The 22809-nt window shown below is 28.7% G+C and overlaps 3 protein-coding genes across 6 annotated transcripts; all 3 read right to left on the reverse strand.

The window, feature by feature from the left end:
• Positions 1-5: 5 nt before the first annotated feature.
• LOC114874030 (cullin-4A) lies at positions 6-6245 on the reverse strand. Its single transcript, XM_029182919.2, has 11 exons — positions 5702-6245; positions 4866-5229; positions 4606-4794; positions 4376-4522; positions 4121-4307; positions 3853-4045; positions 3464-3765; positions 3140-3370; positions 2788-3066; positions 2555-2707; positions 6-2475 (listed from the first exon to the last, which is right to left on the reverse strand). The coding sequence occupies exons 1-11, from the start codon at positions 6003-6005 to the stop codon at positions 2380-2382; spliced, it is 2445 nt and encodes an 814-aa protein (XP_029038752.1). The 5' UTR covers positions 6006-6245; the 3' UTR covers positions 6-2379.
• A 165-nt stretch (positions 6246-6410) lies between these two features.
• LOC114874031 (adenylate kinase) lies at positions 6411-8735 on the reverse strand. Its single transcript, XM_029182920.2, has 4 exons — positions 8449-8735; positions 8106-8342; positions 7719-7886; positions 6411-7642 (listed from the first exon to the last, which is right to left on the reverse strand). The coding sequence occupies exons 1-4, from the start codon at positions 8563-8565 to the stop codon at positions 7379-7381; spliced, it is 786 nt and encodes a 261-aa protein (XP_029038753.1). The 5' UTR covers positions 8566-8735; the 3' UTR covers positions 6411-7378.
• A 666-nt stretch (positions 8736-9401) lies between these two features.
• Positions 9402-22800, reverse strand: LOC114874035 (guanine nucleotide exchange factor DBS-like). Of its 4 annotated transcripts, XM_046286342.1 has the most exons (18): positions 22709-22800; positions 22537-22589; positions 21949-22430; positions 16674-16769; positions 16497-16611; positions 16325-16415; positions 16003-16233; positions 15679-15938; positions 15366-15600; positions 14195-14389; positions 13954-14130; positions 13699-13884; positions 13292-13627; positions 12893-13210; positions 12635-12832; positions 12350-12558; positions 12088-12286; positions 9402-12012 (listed from the first exon to the last, which is right to left on the reverse strand). In XM_046286342.1, the coding sequence occupies exons 3-18, from the start codon at positions 22118-22120 to the stop codon at positions 11785-11787; spliced, it is 3246 nt and encodes a 1081-aa protein (XP_046142298.1). In that variant the 5' UTR covers positions 22121-22430; positions 22537-22589; positions 22709-22800; the 3' UTR covers positions 9402-11784. The 4 variants fall into 4 exon arrangements, with proteins under 4 accessions (XP_046142298.1, XP_029038764.1, XP_029038768.1 ...); XM_029182931.2 differs by lacking the exons at positions 22537-22589; positions 22709-22800 and adding an exon at positions 20655-21350 and having other exon boundaries at positions 21949-22034; XM_029182935.2 differs by lacking the exons at positions 21949-22430; positions 22537-22589; positions 22709-22800 and adding an exon at positions 16966-17195.
• Positions 22801-22809: the final 9 nt, after the last annotated feature.

Below are 22809 nucleotides of genomic sequence, written 5' to 3' on the forward strand. Positions count from 1 at the left end.
AAAGATAATTTGAACTTTTCGTTTTATTTTATTACAACTATAGAACCTTACCCTATTTACAATCTTGATAAATTTAAAAATGATTAGATAAAAATAAGTTTTTTAATGCAATAAAAACAAAACGCAGTATAAGGTAGTTTATAAAGAAATTAATTATTGTAATGTAGTTTTATTGTTTAAAAGCTTTTCTTATTGCATTTCAATTGTCAAAATAAGCTCTTTATCATTTTATTGCTATACGAAATGAAATAATGTTGTAAAAGTGTAATGTGGCAGTACTACTACTTTTTCTTGTTTGTATTTATTTTAAAATGATTTTGCTATGATCTTACCATGTACTGCGTTTATAATGATTTTATTTTTATGTTAAAACTCTCCATCAGGATGCTCATTAAAATTAGCTAATGGTTTATCAACAACATTTTTCCTTGTGTTTATACAAAATTTCGTTAATAAACTATTTTATAATTATATCGACATAAAACGACTGAACAAGTCACTGGATAATCCAAATCTTATTAATAGTATTAATAATACATATATATTATACGTTTTTTTTTTATAACAATCGACTCCCTACTTTACGCAATATTCTAATTCCTTTTTTTGTAATAATGAAATTTATTACACATTTTATGAAATACAATTAGATATTTATATTCACAAAAAAGTACTGGACCTTTTTTTTTTACAAGTCTCTTGTTTTAGTCTTTAGATTACACTACAAGTTATAGTAAGAAATTGTGTACCTAATCTAATGTATAATTACAACAATTTCAAGTCCATTGTATTATTTTTCTAAAAATTTTATTTTGCACAGCATTTACACGAATTATAAATTATTTCTTTAACAACCGTTTGTAAAATAACCTTGTAATACAGAGTCACTGGAAAGGAATATAATACATGTAACTATAAAGCAGATAGAAATCATATTTATTAAACTTTTCAAGATTATTTATAGATTATAGTTTTATAAAATGTTATATTATTCAATACTGTTATTTTTATTTAAAAGGACTTCAATTACTTTCATAACATATTTTCATAACTTTCATTCATAAAAATGGCAAGATTAATATATAAATTGAAAAGTTTATTTTATAATTTTAAATAGTATAGTTTATAACTAATTTCAACATTATATGATACATACAAAGCAAACTCACAGTTAGGCAAAATAAGTTTTGTATCACATTAACTTTTAATTTGTATATAAAGATATATAAGATACATGTATTTATATAAAATTGTACTCTTGACAAACTACAATTTATTCAAAATATATAAAGAAAGTAGTTACATAGGTATGGCGTTAATTGAATGCTGCGATTTTATAGCGAAAACTGTAAAGTTAACGGCAGAATATTCTTATTATTTAATAATATGAAACACTTCTATTGTATCCTTTTTAATGTATAAACTTTTACTTGAACTAATATGATTTCTTAATGTAAATATTTATATGTATATAAAGTCACTGCTGAATATGTTAATTTCAGTTGTATATCGTTTAATAAATAAAAATAGATTTAAAAAGTGTTTCATGTTATTTTTCAATTCGTCATACGTTACATGTAAATTACTTTACTATTATTTTGACGAAGATGGATATCATTTGTACAATGATATATTCTGTTTCTTCTTATTTATAAACTCTGTATTATAAGGTAATGTACAAAAATTTGTTACAGAAATACATATTATATTCCTAATAAGATTTCTTCAAACTCGTGGCTTTTATCTTTTTAATATGCACATATATATGTCTTCTCGTATCGGCAATATCTGTAAAAATGTGTTATGCGTGTTCATTAAGTATTTTGCATGTAACAGAATATTAGTCTCAATGTATGAATTTTTATTTTTTAATGTTTTTCACTTGTTTAAAACAATGTCAGTAATCACTGCGTTCAACGTCCACAGTACACTATTTCATGTTGTTATAAATAACGCGTTCCTGATCACTTATGCCAAACGATATTTCGCATTTTTTTTTCTTAGGATATTATTACTGTATTATCTTCTTAAATCTTTAATATGCCGTGAAAAACTGTTGATACATTTTAAATGCTGTACCATTGAAAACATTTTGCAGATGGTCCTTTTTTTAGCAAACTCCAGAAACAACACAAGAATACTAACGATAAAACACTGTTTAAAAAAAGGTCTCAATTGTCCAGTATTCATTGCGCACTATAAAAACCAAAACAATGATGTACACTCTAATTTTTTTAACAACTGACTATATGCCGCAACATCGTGCCGACATTTAGCCAGTTTTAAGTTTCTCGTTTTTCTTCTGTAACATGTCACATTCACAATAGGCAAACACATAATGACCACCCAGTCTGAAATGACTTTGGCATTTGATTCAGGTTACGCAACGTAGTTGTATTCATTTGCATTATCTTTATCTCGTTCCATGTAATCCCTATCTATAAGAGATTCAATTCGTTTTTTCAAATCAGCAGGCTAAGAAAGAAGTTTTACGTTATTATATAAGTGGGCTTATTTACATAGAAGTATTTATACTACGTCATAACCAACATACCTTTACAGGGAACTTTAACTGATTATATAGTTCACTAATCAATAGATTGTGCGTGAGCGTTTTTCTCATTTTCATAATTCTGACGATAGCTGCATCTATTTGATATTGCCTATCCTGATAGACTCTTTCTTCTGTAGCTTTCTGTTCTTCGTTCTAAAAAAATATATAATGTATTAAAAATCTGTTATTATAGAATGCATAAATACTTAAAGAATTCGTTTAAGTATTTTTACCGTTTCTTTCATTTGAATTTGATTTATTTTTATTCTAAATAATTTATTTGTAAAATCTGCATTAAATACAAATCTATCATTATCTCCAACATCTCTTCCTCTTGGATTTTTCTGTAACACTCTAGCTTTTCCGCAAGCTAAAGATTGCAAAGTTCTTCTTAGTTCACCATCTTCTATATTAGTTGCTGCTTTTATATCTTCCAGAGATAAATTATCAGCATCATTAAATAGAAGCAACACCAATGCTTGAAATAATGACACTAGAAACTCTTTGTTACCCTGTTTTTAAATTTAGATAAAATGAATAGTGAATCGTTAGCACCCCGTACTTATTAAAAGAAATAAATAATACCTGATTAAACCAAGCTTTGAGTACACAATGTCCCAATGTAGGTTGCCACTGTAATTTTCTACCACTATGTTTTCCCAAATAGAATTTATTAAATACATCTTGGTACTGAACCATTTCTGGAGGTAATGTTACTTCCATTACCGGATATGTTGGCCAATAACCCATTGTAAGTATCGAAACTGTTAAATCCAAATTGCTAGCAGACAATTCGCTTTGCAAATTTCCAGCATACTGATATACACACAACAAATTTCACAATTAAGTAATTCAAATACTTATATGTAAGAAAAAACTTTTGTATATTTAAAAATAATATTTATTTACCTGTTTAAAAGCAATATTAATGTCTTTGCTAAGTTCCATATCTTTGAACATTCCTTCCAATTTACTAGTGAAACCACCACCGCATTCTTGTTTCAATTTCGATAACATGGATTTTTCAGCGTCAACGGAAGCTGATTTACCAACTAACAAACGCTTAGCCAAATCTTTTTTATAAAATGCTTCAAATACATCCTTGCCGTGGATAAATCGAAATAATACCATGATTTTATCTAATAATCTTTCTAATTCTTCTTCTGTTGCTTCCTTGTTACCAGCCCGCAATTTGCAATCAACAAACTTTGCTGTGATTATAAAAACGTATTCAATGTTAATTTCAATGTTAATTATCATCCAAATGATAATTTAGAATATCGAGATATAAATGTTACCAATTAATTCCGCTGGTTTATTTGCTCGTTGGTTAATAAAGGCTTCAAAAGCTTCTTTTAAACTATTAGCAAATTTCTCGTTTTTATGAAAGCACGTGTTTACTATATTGTCCATTTTATCTTTGAAATCTAGAAGTTCTTGAACCATTGTTTTATCTTTCTCTGGATCTATGACTATAGTTTTACCCTTTTTCTATAAAAACATAAAAGAAAGTATGATTTATTTTCTACTTTTAGAAATTTATGGTAATATATGTATAAAACATACCTTTATATAAGAATTGAAATTCTGACAAAGTTCTATGAGACCACATTTTACACGACTATATAAATTATAAAGTAAAGATAAATCACTAATTCTATTTTCATCCAATAAACCACTCAATCCCTTTTGTAAAATGCTAGTAATATGTTCAGATAACAATTGTTTCTCTACCGTATGTATTAACGACCACCTAGAACGTTAAATTGAAATTAGTATCATGTTGGGAATATACTTTAATAATCCATATAAAAAACGTACTTTGTAGATGCATCAAGATAATGTAATAAACGTTCATTTTCTTCCTGAAGACGCTTGTCTACGTGTGCTAAGTACTCAGGAACATCGTGTTCGTTCATTAATCGCTGACCTTCGGCAGCATATAATCTTTCTGTAGCTACCAAAAATCTGTAAAAACAAAAAGTTTAATATTAATAGCAGAATAATACATTATTTATATACATATATATGCTAATATGCAAATGTCATACTTGGATTCAAAGGCATCTTGGTAGATTTGTAGATCTGATAACATTCTTAATAATGATTTAAGAAGCGTTCTGTCTACTGTATCACCCTGACGTTCTTTTTCTATGAGCATAAGTAATCCTTCCACTGTACGTGTTTGAACTAAATTATTTAGAACAATGTACACTCTAAATAAATGTAATCCCATGTCCCTGAAATAATATACAATAAGTAACAGATACTGAACCATTTGAATTAATCAAAGATATATTACAAACCCTACCAAATGGATAAAATACTTGGATTCTGTAATACATATGTTCTATCCAAATATAGAAAAATACTTCTAATCATAATCATTTGTCTGCAATGTGATTGCCAACATTCATTCATTTTTTTCAAGAATATATGCCTATCCATTGATTCTGCTAAGAACTGTTCTATGTTAGCTTGCACATGAGCTTCTGTTAGCCTGGTCAATTTTGTATACAATGTAGATGCCATTTTATGATTACACATATTTTCAACTGCTTGATAAAGTTCTTCTAATGAATAACGAATACTTTTACTGGTCTGTATTGCAATTACAGCTTCTTGCAACTTCTCCCATGTCTGTTCTTGATAATTTTCTGGCAATTTTGGTTTATCTGTACGAAATTTGTAATATTAATAATATTAATACTATTGCATTGTTATTTAAATGATTGATTTATTCTAAATTAGTTATTTAATAAGATTAAATTTTACATCTTTAACAGAATCAACAAAAATGTAATGTATGAATTAACATTTTAATTAATCGTGTCATCGAGGGCAATACAATATTTCTGGAAATTGCATAAAAAAGGAAAATAATGCGCGTTAAAGACGTTTATCCATTTTAGTTATTCTTAACGTCAGGTTAGGTTATGTTCGTTTTAGTATTATTAATTTCAATTAGGACCAATTTGTCCTTGGCTACATAATGCGAAGCAAAAGAGTGACAGAAAATTTATAAGGTCATGTTAAAAGGAATGTCGCAATGTTTGAAGGCATTGTGCCAACCATAAATTACACCACGAATCTTCACGATTAATACCAGCTGATTTTGAGGTTAGGTAGTCCCATGGTCTTGCTTACTTTTGAAATTTTTGATGACGAGCTTTCTAGCTGTGCCTGGTTTTGCACTTGCCAAACTCGGCGAAATCTTGTTGACGCCGTTTGGATTCCCAACGGTTAACGCTGAGAAATTGGCTCGCTTTTGAGTATCAGTTGTGGCCGCAGCTGTATCCGTCATGTTTTCAGTTTCGTTGATCTCCGTGACCGCAACGGCGGATAGTTTGCTGCGTTTTGCAGCACTAAAGTTTAACACCGCTGTGTGATCAGCGGCCGTCCTCTTCACCTGTGCTGTGGCCAGAACCTGAGTCCCTCCGAGCCTAGACATATGCGTGCATCACTCGGCCGCCGGCCCTCAGCACACGGAAAACAGTTTTCCACTAAGAAATTGAAAAAATTCTCCCTCTTCGTTCTACCTTTATCCCTACGTTCGACAAGCGGAAAAACTTATTTATCTCGGACCTGCTTCTTCACGAGACTTGCGAACAATTGGCAATCTATGCACATGCGCGATACGTTTACCCAACGCGCTCCACGCGATTACCGCGCATCTTTAATTTACGTTTCCTTAAATTTATTTAATATAGCATTCATTATTAATATTTAAAGGGATACTACATTTGTACCATTTATTACATTTTTACTTCTACTCTTAACTATAAATTTGTTTGAAATTAATTTCCACATATAATCATACTATCTTAATGAAGATAGATTATTAAAAAAAATTTCATCAGTTTGAAAATTTTATTACATCCAGATATACATTCATTTCTCTTTGTAAAATATTTACAATGGGATAATGATACAACATGTATAGGCAGAAATATTGTACCAGAATATATTTGGATTTACTTTTGCTTATGTAAAATATCTTTTCATATACATTACACTTCATTTATAGCCATTTGTAAAACTATTTTTAAAAATCTATAGGCGTGACAATAGATTCAGTGCATTTTTAATACAATATTTTTAAATATTTATTATTTTATGTTACCTAAATAAAGTTGATTTAATTAAAAAATGTAAAAACTGATACATGTGCGTGTAATATATAAATGAAGCATTTTAGTCGGCATGTTTAACACTTGAAGCATAAAATATTTAAAAATGCATCATTATCACTCAAGTTAAACAAAAATGTATAACTTGATTAGTCTTTTATAACAAATAATATTAAAAGTGAAGTTACTTTAAAATTATATTTATACTGGTTCGGGTGCACATGTCTGAAGTATTAAGTAAATGTTTGTAATAAAAATTATCGAATGTAAACTTTAATAAAAAAAGAAGTATGTGAAAGGTCTAGTATCCATTATATACAAATATATTTTTTCTTAGGTGCAATTAATCGATTACTTTTTATGTTATAATTACATCATCAAATACCCGCTACTAATAAAGATGTGTGCATTCAATTGATTAACTTACAATACTTCCTTTATAGATTTACACAGGACTATTTTTAACGAAATTAATGTGATGCCGTTTACACCTTTACTAAATGTAAAGTATATTATTTAATCAAAAAATACATACTGTATTAACTATGTACCTTTTTAAATATATAAATTACTTTTGAATCGTAAATTATATATCTAAAATATTAAATTCTTCTAGAAATCACCATAATACTAAAATATACTTCCCATCCAACTATCTGCTTCACTTAGAAGAGAGAAATGTGCTATAACACTTTTATGCATCACTTTTAAAGAACCAGCTGAAGAAACCTTTCTTTTTTTCAGCTTTACTCTTGTCTTGGTTAATTGTTTTTTGAAAAATGCGATCAATATCTTGAAAAACATTGTTGCTTGGTTGAGCTGCATTTACATAATAATGAATTCCTTGTAAAGTATAATAATCAACTAGGGGTTGAGTTTGTGTATGATATATTGATAAACGTTTTTTCAATGCATCTACATTATCGTCAGACCTTTTAATTAATGGCTCTCCAGTAACCTATTGATATAAAATGATATATCTTTTATCACATACTTGTTTATAATTTATAATACAGATAACTACTATTACATACATCATCTTTCATAGGTTCTTTGGGTGGAGCAAATTCTTCATGATATGATCTACCACTAGCAGGATGTATTAAACGGCCTGTGATTCTCTTTATCAATAAATTATCATCAATTCCAAACTCTATCACAGTATCCAACTTAGTTTTTCTCTTTTGTAGCATACCATCAAGCTATATAAATTAAGAGATTAAAAAATATTTTTCTTCATATTCATTCATGTAACACTAAATTATTTTAATGATACTTTTCAAAACTGTTTTATTTTGTTTTATATCAATGTCATGTCAAGGTCATTAGTATATCTCATAATTCTGCTACTGATACAGTGATAAGGAGCAATTATAATAACATTACATAACTTAAACATTACTTAAAAGTTTTTAACTTACTTTCTCAGCTTGTGGAACACTTCTTGGAAAGCCATCCAATAGAAAACCACGCTGACATTCAGGTTTATCTAAATTGCGATCAATCATTTTAACTACAAGATCATCACTGACCAATTTACCTTCATCCATTACTTTTTTAATTTCTGCCCCAATTGAAGATCCAGAACTAATTTCTGCTCTGAGCATATCACCTGTAGATAGATGGCATACACAATATCGTTCTTTCAATAATGGCGCCTAAAATACAATATTTTTATAAGCAAAACAATATGTACAGTTGTTGAAAAATCAATTAAAAAATCAATATTTTGAAGATTTTGTGCAGAAGAGAAAAGAGCTTCACCTGTGTACCCTTGCCACTACCAGGTGGCCCCAATAAAACGGCATTAACGCCTCTTTTTGGTACATCTTTCGGTAATTCTGAACTTTCCTTTACTTCTGCTTCTGATCGTGGAGCCATTTTTCTTTATTAATCTATTTTTATTAAATCGTGTTGAAAATAGAAAGTTTTCGAAAATGCTTGTGTCAAAGTTCACTATCAAGAGTACATATCACTGTGACGAAGAGCGTGATAACCAAGCACCGTTAATTTCCTCCATGCGCTCTGAAATGATGCACTAAAATGGTTCCTGATGTGTATGGAACATTTGCCCCATCTATCCTTCCACATTTAAATTAAAATCGAATCGAATTGAATCGATTCTATTCGTATATTTAAATTTGAATTTTGAATATGATTCATTCTTTAAATGGTTTACCTTTACAACTACTACTTACATATACATTTCATATACTTGCATTCACATTTTTACCTCTCTTTCTATAAAAATACATTGAAAAATGATGAAGTAGATTATTTGTACGCTTCGTGTATTTTTATTACATTACATGTTTTTACAAATACACAATAAATTTATTAAAGAAAATATAATATTAAATATGGTCATTTATAACATAATTTAAAGTTTCAATTACTCATTCAAATGCAATAATTTTTTAAACTACCAATTTGCTTATCTTAATTATAATTCATCTTAATTAAAACAGAAGGAAAATTCTATATCTTTAACATAAATGTACTATTCATGCTCATTTTTATTAAAATGTTTTAAACATGAATTTCTCGATATTTAATTTGATTATACATATTATATAAAAGGTTTTAATATTCACATTATTGCATGTACAGAAGTAATTTATGTTAAATTATTTTTAAGGAACAACGAAAGGAACTCTTTGTTAAAAAGTCATAGTTAGTGATTGAACTATTATCAGGGTTTTAAATAAATATATAGCTTTATGTTTAGACATAATAATCTTATGCTATAATCTTATTAAATATTGCACAGAGTAAATCTTTGTTTTTGTAAAATGTTCCTGCCTATAAACTTCTAAAAGGAAGAACGTTAACGTTAGTTTGTCGATTTCTTTAAATTATTATGTTCATAATATGTATATTTGCGTTGAAATTATTCCACGGTGGACATATATTTATTGTCTATATATTAATTTAATATTGTTTACAAAAAATGTTTTAAGCAATGTTTTTTTCTTTTATTTCTTTATAGTATTCACACACACGTTTCAACTGAAAGGAAACAAAAGAAATGTTCACAAACACTCACTATTGCTGTATATGAATATCTATTAAGCACTACAACGATTTTAAGATAACTTTCATGGCATATAAATTCAGTAAAAAAAACAGAAAATAAAATTATGTTTATTCAATAAAATTCTATAACTAGTCAGTATCAGGACGGTGTAAATGTGGATAAGAATTATAATGATATTTAATCGCAAAATCAAAATCAAGAATAATAAAATCAACTGCTTATATTCATAATTATAAATTAACAGTTTTCTGTATTTTTTACTTTACCAAAGAAAAATACAAAAGACTCTTTGGTCAAAAACTCACAATTTCTATGAATAAAACACTTAAGCATAACTAAAAGTCTTATGTTCAAATTATGCACATATATTTATTACAGATTTTAAGCTTAATTATTATAACATGAAGTATTAAAATAAATTATTTGTACTCAATACGTGTATCTTATAATCACATAGAGAATTGTGATATATATAATAAGAAAAGAAAAAATAAATAAATAATATTCATAATACTTAAATAAGTATTATGAACTGTTAACGAAATATTTGTTAGTTTTAATCATAAGTTGAACATAATTATTGCACTTTATACCTATAAAATAATGTTTTAAATTAGATTTTATGCGTCAATATAAATTTTTAGTACAAATAACATTATTATATACAGTTCATTATTGTTATATACTTAAGACATTGGTAAGATTCACTAAAATTGAAATTGCTTCTTTTACTAAAATGTTACATTCTAAAATTTATTACAGTGTATACGTATATTGCATAAAACTTGGTGTCAATCTTTTTATCCCCTAAAAAACTCGTGTATATTGTTATTTTAATACTTCGTAATCTTTCGTTTTCCTTTTATTTAAATACTTTAAATAGGTCATTTATATATACTAAAATAGTACTAGTATCAAGCTGTTTGGTCATAAAGACATAACAATATATTTTCTATCGTATCTACATTAATATGCCAACAGAGAACTTCCGTTAATTTTTTTTAAATTCATTTACAGAAACATCAAATAAATATTTTATCACCTGCTGTCATTTTAAAGGCTTTTTAACCACTCCTCGATAGTTTGCAAATATTCTAAAATCTCTTCAATATAAAGAGAATGTTTTAATTTGCATTGTACTATATTACCTATAGAAATAAATAAATATAAGTGTACTAGAAAACTTATACATATAAAATTACTAAAAAATATTTCATCGATATGATACATACGTATTTGATTCCATTTCACAATTATAACCAAGTATATATTTTGTTTAAAAATATATCAATTATTATTAACAAATTATTAACACAAACCGGAAGAATTTTTAAAATCTCATTCAATATACGAACTTTGGAATATTTGCACACATTCGAATATTATACAGGTCATAAGTATAGATAAGATTGCATGCAATTCTTATGGGAATAGTAACTGAATAATTGAAATGATTCCATTTCATTGTAGTAATTTTCTTTCAATATTACACTATGCAACTTATCTCAAATCTGTATAACCTGTAACAATTTTACGTGCACATATTTTTTTTCATTCCCTATTGAATTACATTTTATACAATTCTATAAATATTATTTTCTTTGTAAGAATAAATATTATCAATAGTACATTTATTTAGTAAATGCAAATTCTATTTGCTTGCATAAAGCACTTTACCAACAAATTTTTCGTAACTTTACGTAGTAAAAAAATTTATACATTTTTTTACTCCCTGATTTCTTATTACTTAAACCTTTTTCATAAAGGATTAAATAATCACATTAGCGTCTAAAACTTATTTCCATCCAATGGTAATTTTGGAAGTTATGTGTAACTACCATTATTCATTGTTAATCATACTAATCAAGCACATATTGCTATTATTGTATAGTTTAAAAGAAGTGTCATACATACGTTATGCAAAATTTCCAAAGTCTTAACCATATCCTTGCATTACAAAACTCCTCACACGTGACTTTTAACATTTGAGTTTAATAACTGGTGTTCTTTAAATACGTACGAACCTAACACACTAGGAAAACCTAGTGTGTCAGACGCCTGTTTCATATGGTTTCTTGACTGTTCACTGATTGTGAACTGCGCGAAGTTTTTCGATTAATTGGTTCTAAGTAAGCTGCCGGTGCCCATCCTTCTATTCCAGTACCTATTAGTTTTACAAACCACCACCCAGCACAACCAACTTTAAGGAGTTCTAGGTTGTCCCCTTCACGCATAGTTACCTCTGACTGTCCAACTGCGCAATAATCAGCCAGTGCTACATATCTTCCACCCTAATTGTGAATAAAAATTACATAACATTAGCTTCATTTAATAATATAATTATTTCTAACAAAAAAAAAATTTACAGGAGCTGGACCAGGATTTTCGCTAAAAGCATCTTCATCGTCCGTGTTACTATTTTCTGAACTCCAACCGACATCATCCTCCGTTGATTGTAAAAGATCTGTAATGTTTCCTACTACACTACTACCGTCAACTGAAAGAGTTCGCAAAGATCCAGAAACACTGCCTTGAGCTTCCCATGAAATCGTCTGGCGCAATGGTCTACAAATATTTGGTATAACGTTATCATTATCGTTTTTGTTCTAGGTAAATGATATTACTTACTTATGATTGGTTTTTCCGAGAGCAGAATTCTGTTTTCCTTTAAGTTCAGCCAATTGGGACATTAAAACCCCTTTAATCTGACGCACCCAGGATTGTTTCACTTCAACAGTAGATGCTTGTATTGTATGCACTTCGGCTCGACCCTGAAGCCAAATTTCAAAGCGTCTTGCATCGCCTTTAACTGATTCTGTTAGTCCAATTTGTGACATCTAATAAAAATAGGATTATAATTTTACATATAATAATGAAATTTAATAGAAATATGAAATAGATATGTAAAGTTACCTTCAAATATCTTTTAAAATGGTATGTAGCTTTGTTATGAGCTTGTGGTTTACTATGCTTACAAAATATAAGAGCCTTTTCATACAAAAAAATATGACGCTGAGATGGTTTCAACCTAAGTAATCGTTCTCGCTTACTACTGCTCCATACGCTAAAAGAGCCTTGTAATAAGAGCTCGCCTTGTGCATTTAAATCTTCCTACAAATAATATTAACATTTAATTAAACATTACCGAATACAATTAAATATTGAACTTACGGCAAATCCTGTAATAGCAGTCTGATGCATGCTGTCGTTAACGCATTTCAATACAACAAGCATACAATCTAACGCTTCTTGTAACTCAGTGGAACATGATGGTTCCTCGCTGTATTTTAAAAGATCTTTCAATAATAACTGATATTTCGTTATACGTTGCACAGGTTTTAGAAGGTATGCAGCCAGAGGTAATTTATGACCGAGTCTTTGTTGGCAAGTTGCAAGAAATTGAGGTTCGTTTTGTATTTGTTCTCGCAATTTTTCAGACCTCGGAATATTTTGACAGTAATAACTATATAATCTGAAGAATACGTCACGCTAAAAATAAATATATATTTTATATGAAATTGTTGAAAATGTTTGCTTAAATTAATCTTAAAATGTATCAAAAATATTTACCCTCTGTACAAAACACAATGCAACAAGTTCAGTATTTGAAATACAATTTTCTAAATCTCTTAAAAACGTTTCTCCATGAAAAATATAAATGTCTTCTAAGTTACCAAATAAAATATCTCCTTTGCCTACTAATGCTGCCGGTATTAAATGAGCCATTGCTTCGTTTGTTAATTCCATTTTATATCCTTTAATTATGGAACCTAGCTCGGCAACGTAAATCCGTTCTGTTTCAACAAGTTCCGCTAAAACATGTCCTCGTTTTAAACGTAAAGCTTCTACATCTTTAGATTCACTTTCCGGTGATGATGATTCTCCTTCTATGGGACTCATCTCCATCTAAAAAATATTACAAATTACAATAATTGATTATTGTACACGTGTATATTAGATCAAATATACTAATTTACCTTCGGCATCGTGTTAGCTTTTTTTAGAATTCTACCAGGTTTTACAATTTGAGGCAGTGATTGCAATGGTTTAACTGGTTCAGGAGTTACAGTTTGAACTGGTCTTGCAGGCTTAATTAATTGCTGCTTTAGTGTCATAATTCTTTTATCACACATTAAAGATACATCTTCTATTCTTTGTAGAACCTAACGCATTTATTTCACAAAATAAATACAATAAATTCGCAAAAATAATACTTCACAAGATACACGTACTTGAGTAATAAGAGCTTTTGTTTCCGGCATTATAGAATCTTGAAAAATACATCTGGGATGATGGAATTCCTCTGCAGCTTCAATTAATTCTTGCAATTCTTGAAGTGCTTGATCAGGCGGTGTTGAGTTATTTTGTGATGCAAGCAATTCTATTCCGCGTGTGCACCATGCATTTGCCTGTTATATATAATTGGAAGATTCCAGTATTTAATTTTTAATAACTTATAATGTAAATAATTACCTTGTCTATACGCTCCATTAGTTCTCTACATTTGGTTAACATATGTAACCGTCTTTCCAGCCTTTGACTTAAAATAGTACAAATTCTCTGTAGTTCCACACATTTAGGTTCTACAACATCTGTAGGACACTGATGCCTCCCAGATAGCAGTTGTTGACCAGCAGATATTACTTCCTCTGCTCGTTCTATATCTCCCTATAAATTTATATAATTTTATTGATGTTTAATAGATATTAAAATAACATTGACAAAAATACTACAAACAGTAATTGAATGTTTTCATCAATTTTCGTTGTTCATCTAAAAAAGTATTCTAAAATAAAGATACTATCTTACGTGCAGTGCAAAGTGAGAAATAACAATGATATTCATTCTCCAAATCTGTCATGCCAATACAAGGCATGAATTAAATCTCTATAATTTTATTCATCAATGAACAACTTTTAATCTTGTATTATGTAAATTATATTTACCGAATCGACAAAGACAATGATATTGATAGAGATTTAATTCACTAACCCATAACGAAATTATTAAAAGTAATAAAGTTTCCTTTTTTTTTGTATTTTAAAATATAGTAACACAGAATTTAAAAGTTGAAATACTAAATTAGTATCACTTTGTTTAAAAATGTAAATCTATTACAAAATATACGTATTTTGTTAAGTGGATTGCTTACCAAGACCCAAATCCACATGGTATGCAACAAATAGGACTATCGACAAAATGAGGAAAGCGGTGCGAAGTAACATTTGTGCATGATGTGCATTATATGTATATGTGATTGCTTAGAAGAGTATCCAAACCAGAATTTGCATCAAAAACTTTTAATAATTAAACTATTTTACTGTTAAATTTCATACTTTATTAAGACGAAATTCGTATAATACTGGTTTGAATATTATATCTTGCTGATTTAAATGCTTTGTGAACATTCTCGAACTTAAAATTATTAATATTGTAGCAGTCTTATCTTTTTAGTTTTGGTTGTGATAGACTATTTGTATGTGATAGTTTTTAAACATTTACATATAAATATTAATCTCTTATATTTGTAAGGTAGATGAAGATATTGATCTGATATATACTTGTTTTTTCGCGTTTTAGTTTAAAGTAATTTTGCTTAATGGTATAAAATAATACAGATGTATAAAAAAATAAAGGTACATACTCTACATATTCTCTGAAATGCTGATGTGTCACAGAGTAATTGTTCAACCCTTGCTTGAGTCTCCCCTACTTCTGTCATCTCTTCTATGGTTTTTAAATGTTGGTCCAATGTTGCTTGCAATTCTCTAAAGTCAGCCTCGAATTGTCTCAAAGCTAGACAATGTCTTAAACGAGAACTATGATGTGACCAAAATAAATCAAAAGTTCGTTCTGTTTCTTCTAGCTGAACAAGTAATCTAAAGATAAATTAACAATTTTTAATTAGGCATAACTGGTCATTGCTCTATAATGTACCAAGTTAAACTATTTTATACCGTTCTATCGCTGCCACATTTCCTAATCTATCAGCCGTTCCTTTTCCAGTTAGTTGTCTTACACTGTCCAAAAGTGCTTCTCCATGTCTTGCAGCACTAAGAATTTCTTCCTTTAATTCATTATATTCAACTTGTTGTTGAGATAATAAAGATGTCGTTGCTATAGTATTGTTAGGAAATTCAATCTCGGCTAATCGCCGTGTAAAAGAGTCCAATGCAAGCGATACGTCTTGGGTCATTGATGAAAATTTTTCTAAACTCTAAAACAAAACAAACAAAAAAAATGAAAAAATAACGTTGGAGTTCATTACATCTATTACTTACAATTCTATTTTGAATCCAAGTGTGGTGACAATATGGTAAAGTGCCACTCAGTTGTTCAGTTAGTTGATCTTTATCTATAAATTCATGAAGTTCAGCAACATTTGCTAAAAATATAACTCTAAATTTAAAGTCTTCCCTAAATAATTTATTTGACACTTCTGAAATAGCTTTTTGTAAAAATCCAGCTGGACGTAGTACATACGCTACATGAACTAAACCAGGAAAAAAGCCCTATAGGATAAAAAAACTGAATTAAAATATTTAGCTTAATTATTATATTTCTTGTTATACTAGCACTACATTGCCTAGTACATATACTTACAGAAATTTTTAACAATACAGTTTTTACAGAATTCCATTTATCATTTCTTCTGTCAATTATTAAATGAAATCCAAGATCAGCTTCTTGTAACCTGGAAATCAATAAAAATATACTTAGTAACTATTCTACATCACATAAAATTGTAATAACAATACCCAAATTTAAATCTCACGTTGGCACAGAGGTAAGATATAACATGAGACGTTGATAATCCACATCAGATAAGTTGTGAAAATTGCCATTATCAGGAAAAGTAATTATGGGGCAACCTTCTCGAGTTTTCCCTCCTATAATTATACATGTATAATTAAATAACATACTTGAGTGATATTAATTAAATTTTATTTACCTGCTATAATAGCATACTGTGATTGGAGAAGGTCAGCAACATCTCGAATTGCCAAATCCCCATTTTCAATTTCACCAGTCATACTCTCTACATCTTCTGTAAAATATAAACTTATATAGATTAAAATTTATAAGAAATGTAACATTAAATAACATACAATATTAAGGTCTATTATATCATTATATTAACTGTCATTATATTGTAAGTTCACAATTAAAATTTTATAGTATGATTGTAGAGATGTTTAACAAAAGTTATTTTAACAAAGTACAGAATTTATATTGATGATCACCTATACAATATTTACTATATGTCACTGTGAAACCTCAGAGTGTACTTATATGACCTTGCTGACTCCAACTATCTGAAGTAGTGTCCTGCTATACCTACAGTATTTCAGTTGTAACTGTAAAATAAGAGGCTCTCAATCCTCAAGATTACATAAATAATGCAATTGACTCTTTCAAAGAGAAATTTATTATTAAAACAAATACATTAGTATTTCTTATATTCATAATTAAGATACTGAAAAAAGTATAATAGTACATATTTTATTACAAACTAATAATACTATATTTCAGTACAATATGAAATACAGATTACAATTGATTTATAGAGTTGTTACCTCTATCAACAACTGATAAATTAATTATACCATACTTAAACCTGAACTAATAATAACAATTTAATAAAGTATCTGTTAATGGATTTTATAAGAGATTTGAGAGGCACTGTATTAATGAATCTCTGGACTCTTAATTTGCATGTTTGGAATGTAACTGTAATAAAAAGTCTGTAAAACTCCTGGATTGTATCATTATTTAAATTTATCATACACATGCTTAATGTATGATAATGAAGATAAATTAACAGATTGCAAAAATACAAATTCATTATTCTTTGTACTGTTTTATTACATACTTTTATTTCACAGATTGTAAATATTAATATAAAAAAATCATAAGTTAAATTCTTATTCTAAATTTATGTACACACATGGTTCATGATACATACAAATACAGGATGTTTTATAAAATTAATATATACTTAGAGTAATAAATACTAAATGAAGAAGAAAGCTAAAAAATATTTTATTTTCACATATTATTCACGATAATAAAGTATGATTATTTCTTTTTCAAATGCATCGTTTTGTTAGCAAGAAGTTTCTTCTTATATTAATACTGCTTCCTTTAGTAAAATAAAAAACATACCAATAATTTATTAAGTATTTAGAACTACTGACAAAATACTTATACATTAATATTTATATGAATTACTATTTCGTAAATGAAAAATTTGCAAAAGTAATTTAAATAATCTGCATACATAGATTTATGCGCAAAGAAAAAATCATGTTTATTACATAAAGTATATATTATCTCTTTAATATAAAAAGTAGCGTTTAAAACAGCACTTATATTTATTTTATATGTATATTATTTTCGTAATAATATTTAAATATTAAACCTCAAGGAAATTGTCCTTAAACGGCATTTATTTTAGTTAGAGTAATAGGCAATGCTGGTTTATTGACTAGAAGCCCAGATGTAGTTATCTCATAACTTAAACCATCTTGTAATTTACTGGCTGGTGTTAAAAAATAAGTATCACTTTGTCCTGTTTCACTAGCAATTAATAAAGGCAATAAGGCACCGCTCTCTGTTACAAAATTTGTCGATTCCAATTGTTTTTCATCGTTTATATCTTTCTTTTCCGACTCCGTTTTACTACATCCTTGATTTTGTATGTTTTGATTTCTAATCATAAATTCTAATTTTGCAAATTTTACTTGTGGAAATTGAACTTTCATAAATCTTCTAAATGTTGAGTACCCCATTATTTTTGTGCCAGGCGACAGTTTTCTACAATACTGTATGTATGAGTCATATACTACTTTACGTGTAATATCTGATGACAAATGTAATGGTGCATTTTTTGCCACTTTAGTTTTTTGTTTTGCTTCTTGTAGTTCAATAAATTTTTTTAAAAACTCTGTAGCAATTTTGTAAATGTCTAAAGAGAAAGTATTATGTGGAATTTTTCCATGATTCCCATGAACTCTTGGTGTGACACCATGAGTCATCAAATGCTTCCTAATTCTTTTTATTTGATAATGTGTACAATTTTCAAGATACAAAAAAGCATCTAAACAAACTCTTCTGCTCTGATACATATACTGAGCACGTAATCTACGTCGTTCTTTATGTCTTGCTGTTTCATATGGATTTGTCAAGCATGCCATGGTGACACCCATTAAATACATATCATGTTCAGCCTTTGTTAATTCTGCAATATTTAATCTGTGCCTATATACTGACTCTGGATTTAGACCTTTGAAGCACTGATCATCTTGACATTCGCATCCTCGCTTAAATCGTTCCAATACCTGAGCTGGATTATCCTCTAGCTTTGTAGAATCATAACTGGATTGCCCATCAATTTTAGATTTCTTCAGTTTAATATTTCTGACATTTTTCTTTGGCTTAAAAGTAGTATTTGTTGCATCTGGATATGCTTTCTATAATATCAAAAACTTTCGTATTATGTAAAACATTATTGCTATAATATTTTAAATGTCAAATAATTAAATCATGGAACATATTATGATTGATACATTTAACAAAAGAATTAAATATTTTTTACATAAATATCCACTTACCTTTTCTCTTGTTTGCATGTATGTCAATTCATCGTTAACTATACATTGACAATTTGATACTTGGGGTTTTATATCGCGTAGATTATCTTGCAAGGTAATTTTTGTTTCCATTTGCATTTTATTTTCTTCACACAGACTAATATCCATATTCCACTGTATATTATATTATGTTTTTTTTAACACTTTCTATGTCTTCTGTTAAACAGCAATATTTTAATGATAAAAACATATTAATGCAAACTTAAAAAAGGAACTAAATAGTAAAAACCAAAAATACATTTACAACACAGTGTACAACAACAATGTTGAATAAAAACATCCTAAACAATGATCAGCTGATTACATTGTCACTTTTATATTCATATCAATTGTGAAATATACCAATTATGGTAACAAATGAAATCTCAATAAATATTAGGAATGAAGAAGGATAATTATATTCCTATGATATTTTATTTAAAAAAGAAATATGTTTGACACTAAGATGGTTGAGAATTGCTATGCACAACAATGGCTTTTCAACTTGGATATTTCATGACAAAAGTCAAGTTTTACTTACCTTTCCTTAATTTAAATATGTAATTATATGTATAAGGACATTTATAACATTTTTCAAAAAATATCACATTTGTAAACATACATAAATTGTCACAGTATAAATTGCTTATACGTCTCTATACACCGGTTAATATTCTAGCAAAACGCTCAATGATATGGCGAATGTAGTCTATGTATATTGCGTGGAAGGGATAACGGGTCGAGTCCCGTATAAATAAGACAATTTCCACGTTACATCCGCACAAATACAATCGAACCGTATATTAGCTTCGAATAATTTAATATTTGTTTAAAAATTTGTATAAAATAATAAAATTATGTACGTAAATAAAACAATTCAAACTCGGGTAAGTATGTTAACTATACATATAGATTGAATATTTAAAAACATAATGCGTTCTGCTGACAATTCATAATACTCATTTAATCTATTAATTAATATAATGTAAATATAGACGATGTGATAAATAAAGAAATAAATTTGAAACATTACGAATACGTACTTATATGCATATGTATGCATATGCGTATAGATTATAAGATATTTTTACATAATCTCGCATACATAGGACATCGATCATTTATAAGACATCTACTATTACTAACAAGTTAAACTGTCGTAAACAAATCCAGTACTTAAATAAATCAATAATTGTTTAAAAAGGAGTTCCAATAATGGCTTTTATTATTTGCAATTCAAATTTTAAAATCACAAATGGGAAATTGATCGAAAAAGTAGTAGAAAAATGCATAACTCAAACCTGCACATTTCGTAGAACAATGCTGATGACAAGGGCAGTTGCAGTTGTGCACTGATTTCCGTCGAAGAATCATGTTGCTTTTTTAAAGAAATTTTCACAATCGATAATATTTCGCGTAGCAATTCAGTTATTACAAGGCTATTCCATTACCGACATGTAATACGTAAATCCAATTTAGTCGCGTACGTTTATCTAATGAAATTTTATGACGATACCGGTGACTCTTTTGAACAACACAACCGGTATTTCCAAAGTATATCAACGCACCCTAAAATTTCAAGATAACCGCAACGCTACGACACAGTGTAAAGATAAGATCGAAATTTATAAGAGCGATTATATTATAAACTATCACGAGCTGTGATTATCTAATAATCAACAATGCATTGAATCAGTATTTATTCACAAATGAACTGAATGCATCTTACAACCCTACAATTTTCTAACTCGAAGCCATGAACAGCTACAACGGACGACGACCTCTATCGTAATATAGCAGAGATACGACGCCATAACGCTCCACGGTGGAGGTAAAGAGAAGATGAAACAACCAATCGCAAAAGACTCGATTTTCAATAGAGGGGTAACTGCACGTGACTTGCAGCATGTCAGTGTCAAAATGCACAATTAAATCAAAGTAGATTTAATTTTAGTATCTGATTATTCCATCACTGAATCAGAAATTTACTCATTCACCTAAAACAGGTATTACTTGATTAACATCTTTTCTTTGCTACACTGACATTATAAAAAATAAATAATATAAATTTTGCTGCTAAAATGTCTTATTACATAGTTATAATAAACACTTTTTAAATATAATTCTTATCAAATGATGCACGAAACGTTTACTATTTAAATATATATTAACTTAATATTTACACCATGTACCTATATAATACATATTGTTTTTATATTTTAAAATGAATGCTGATATTGATTAATGATGTAATTCTGATTTCAAGAGACAGGCTTATTATTACATTTTTAAAATTATAATGACATAAATATAAAACATTGTATCTACATAATTTTATATAGATTGTTAGCACACAGTATTATAAAAAGATTACTAGATACAAAGCGAAAATGTCTTTAAATCATCAGTAATGTTATAAAAACAGATACATTGAAATATACAAGATACGCCCGAAAAATCAATCGACAACAGTGAAAAACTGATAGTCTATGGACATAGAATAGAAAGGGGTTATAAGGACTATTAAAAAGCAATGAAAATTCAATTTTAATGCAACTAATTTATATATCTAATAAAGTTGTATGAAAAACTTACCAGCTTCCAAGAGTTCAAGATCGAGGTTCCCACTCCGGCTATGACTGATACTACTGCTGCAAGCATTGTAACTGGACCTGTGAGATTCCTCCATTGCGCGGGAGGCACTGCGTTTAAATTGTTCCAAAAAACTGTCTATTTGATTTTCGATGCTGGTCGGCGAGCTGGCCATCTTTTTGCGCGCCACTCCTCAGTGAACGTCAACGTGTTGGAGATGGAGATGAGAGTTGATCTCATAGATACGTATCTTGTGGGTGTCACAACTGACTCGATCTAAAGGATGAGCTACATTTTACGGTATTAAACAGTCTATTCCAGGATTAGAAGGATTATAGCGCACAAGCGAACGAATCGCTATAATTTCAACCGCTACCGTACCTTCTCCCGCTACTCGATACATGTTTGTTTGTCGTCGAGGAACGCCCGGAACTGAAACGACGCATAGCATACTGCAGTATTTTTGCGATAGGTGTCGCGAATATCTATAAAATTGGCGCGCATGATTTATCAATTATTTTTATATTGCGTTTGTTCGTTGCAAAGAAAATTGTTTGATTTATACAATAAAATAACTGCTAGACCGAATACCTGTTTTATTTAAATCCTCATATGTGTTAATTTTGTCGCTGCACGTGGAAGCCCTGTTAAACATATGAAATTTCATTATACTTGAATATGAATATTCTGTATAATATATCATTTCCCACTTAAATTAAATTATATTATTAAGTTATTTTTGTTTTTAACAATTTATACGTACACATGTAAATACTACTAAATCTGTAAAACTTTCAGTAGATAATACAGAACAGCTAGTATACATAAGGTGGGGAGAGCGCTGTGGCATGGTAGGAGAGTTGC

Source organism: Osmia bicornis, chromosome 7 (genome assembly GCF_907164935.1).
Source record: "Osmia bicornis bicornis chromosome 7, iOsmBic2.1, whole genome shotgun sequence".
Lineage (NCBI taxonomy): Eukaryota > Metazoa > Arthropoda > Insecta > Hymenoptera > Megachilidae > Osmia > Osmia bicornis.

Coding starts and splice junctions, on each gene's coding strand:
- LOC114874030 (XM_029182919.2), bottom strand. CDS start 6,005: ATGTCTAGGCTCGGAGGGACTCAGGTTCTGGCCACAGCACAGGTGAAG. Junction 3,371..3,463: donor TTAATATTGCTTTTAAACAG/GTAAATAAATAT, acceptor TGTGTATATCAG/TATGCTGGAAATTTGCAAAG. Junction 2,708..2,787: donor AAATTCAAATGAAAGAAACG/GTAAAAATACTT, acceptor ATATTTTTTTAG/AACGAAGAACAGAAAGCTAC.
- LOC114874031 (XM_029182920.2), bottom strand. CDS start 8,565: ATGGCTCCACGATCAGAAGCAGAAGTAAAGGAAAGTTCAGAATTACCG. Junction 8,343..8,448: donor GTAGTGGCAAGGGTACACAG/GTGAAGCTCTTT, acceptor ATTGTATTTTAG/GCGCCATTATTGAAAGAACG. Junction 7,643..7,718: donor AAGAACCTATGAAAGATGAT/GTATGTAATAGT, acceptor TTATATCAATAG/GTTACTGGAGAGCCATTAAT.
- LOC114874035 (XM_046286342.1), bottom strand. CDS start 22,120: ATGGCCAGCTCGCCGACCAGCATCGAAAATCAAATAGACAGTTTTTTG. Junction 16,234..16,324: donor CTGTATTGTTAAAAATTTCT/GTAAGTATATGT, acceptor TTTATCCTATAG/GGCTTTTTTCCTGGTTTAGT. Junction 12,287..12,349: donor CTCGGAAAAACCAATCATAA/GTAAGTAATATC, acceptor AAATATTTGTAG/ACCATTGCGCCAGACGATTT.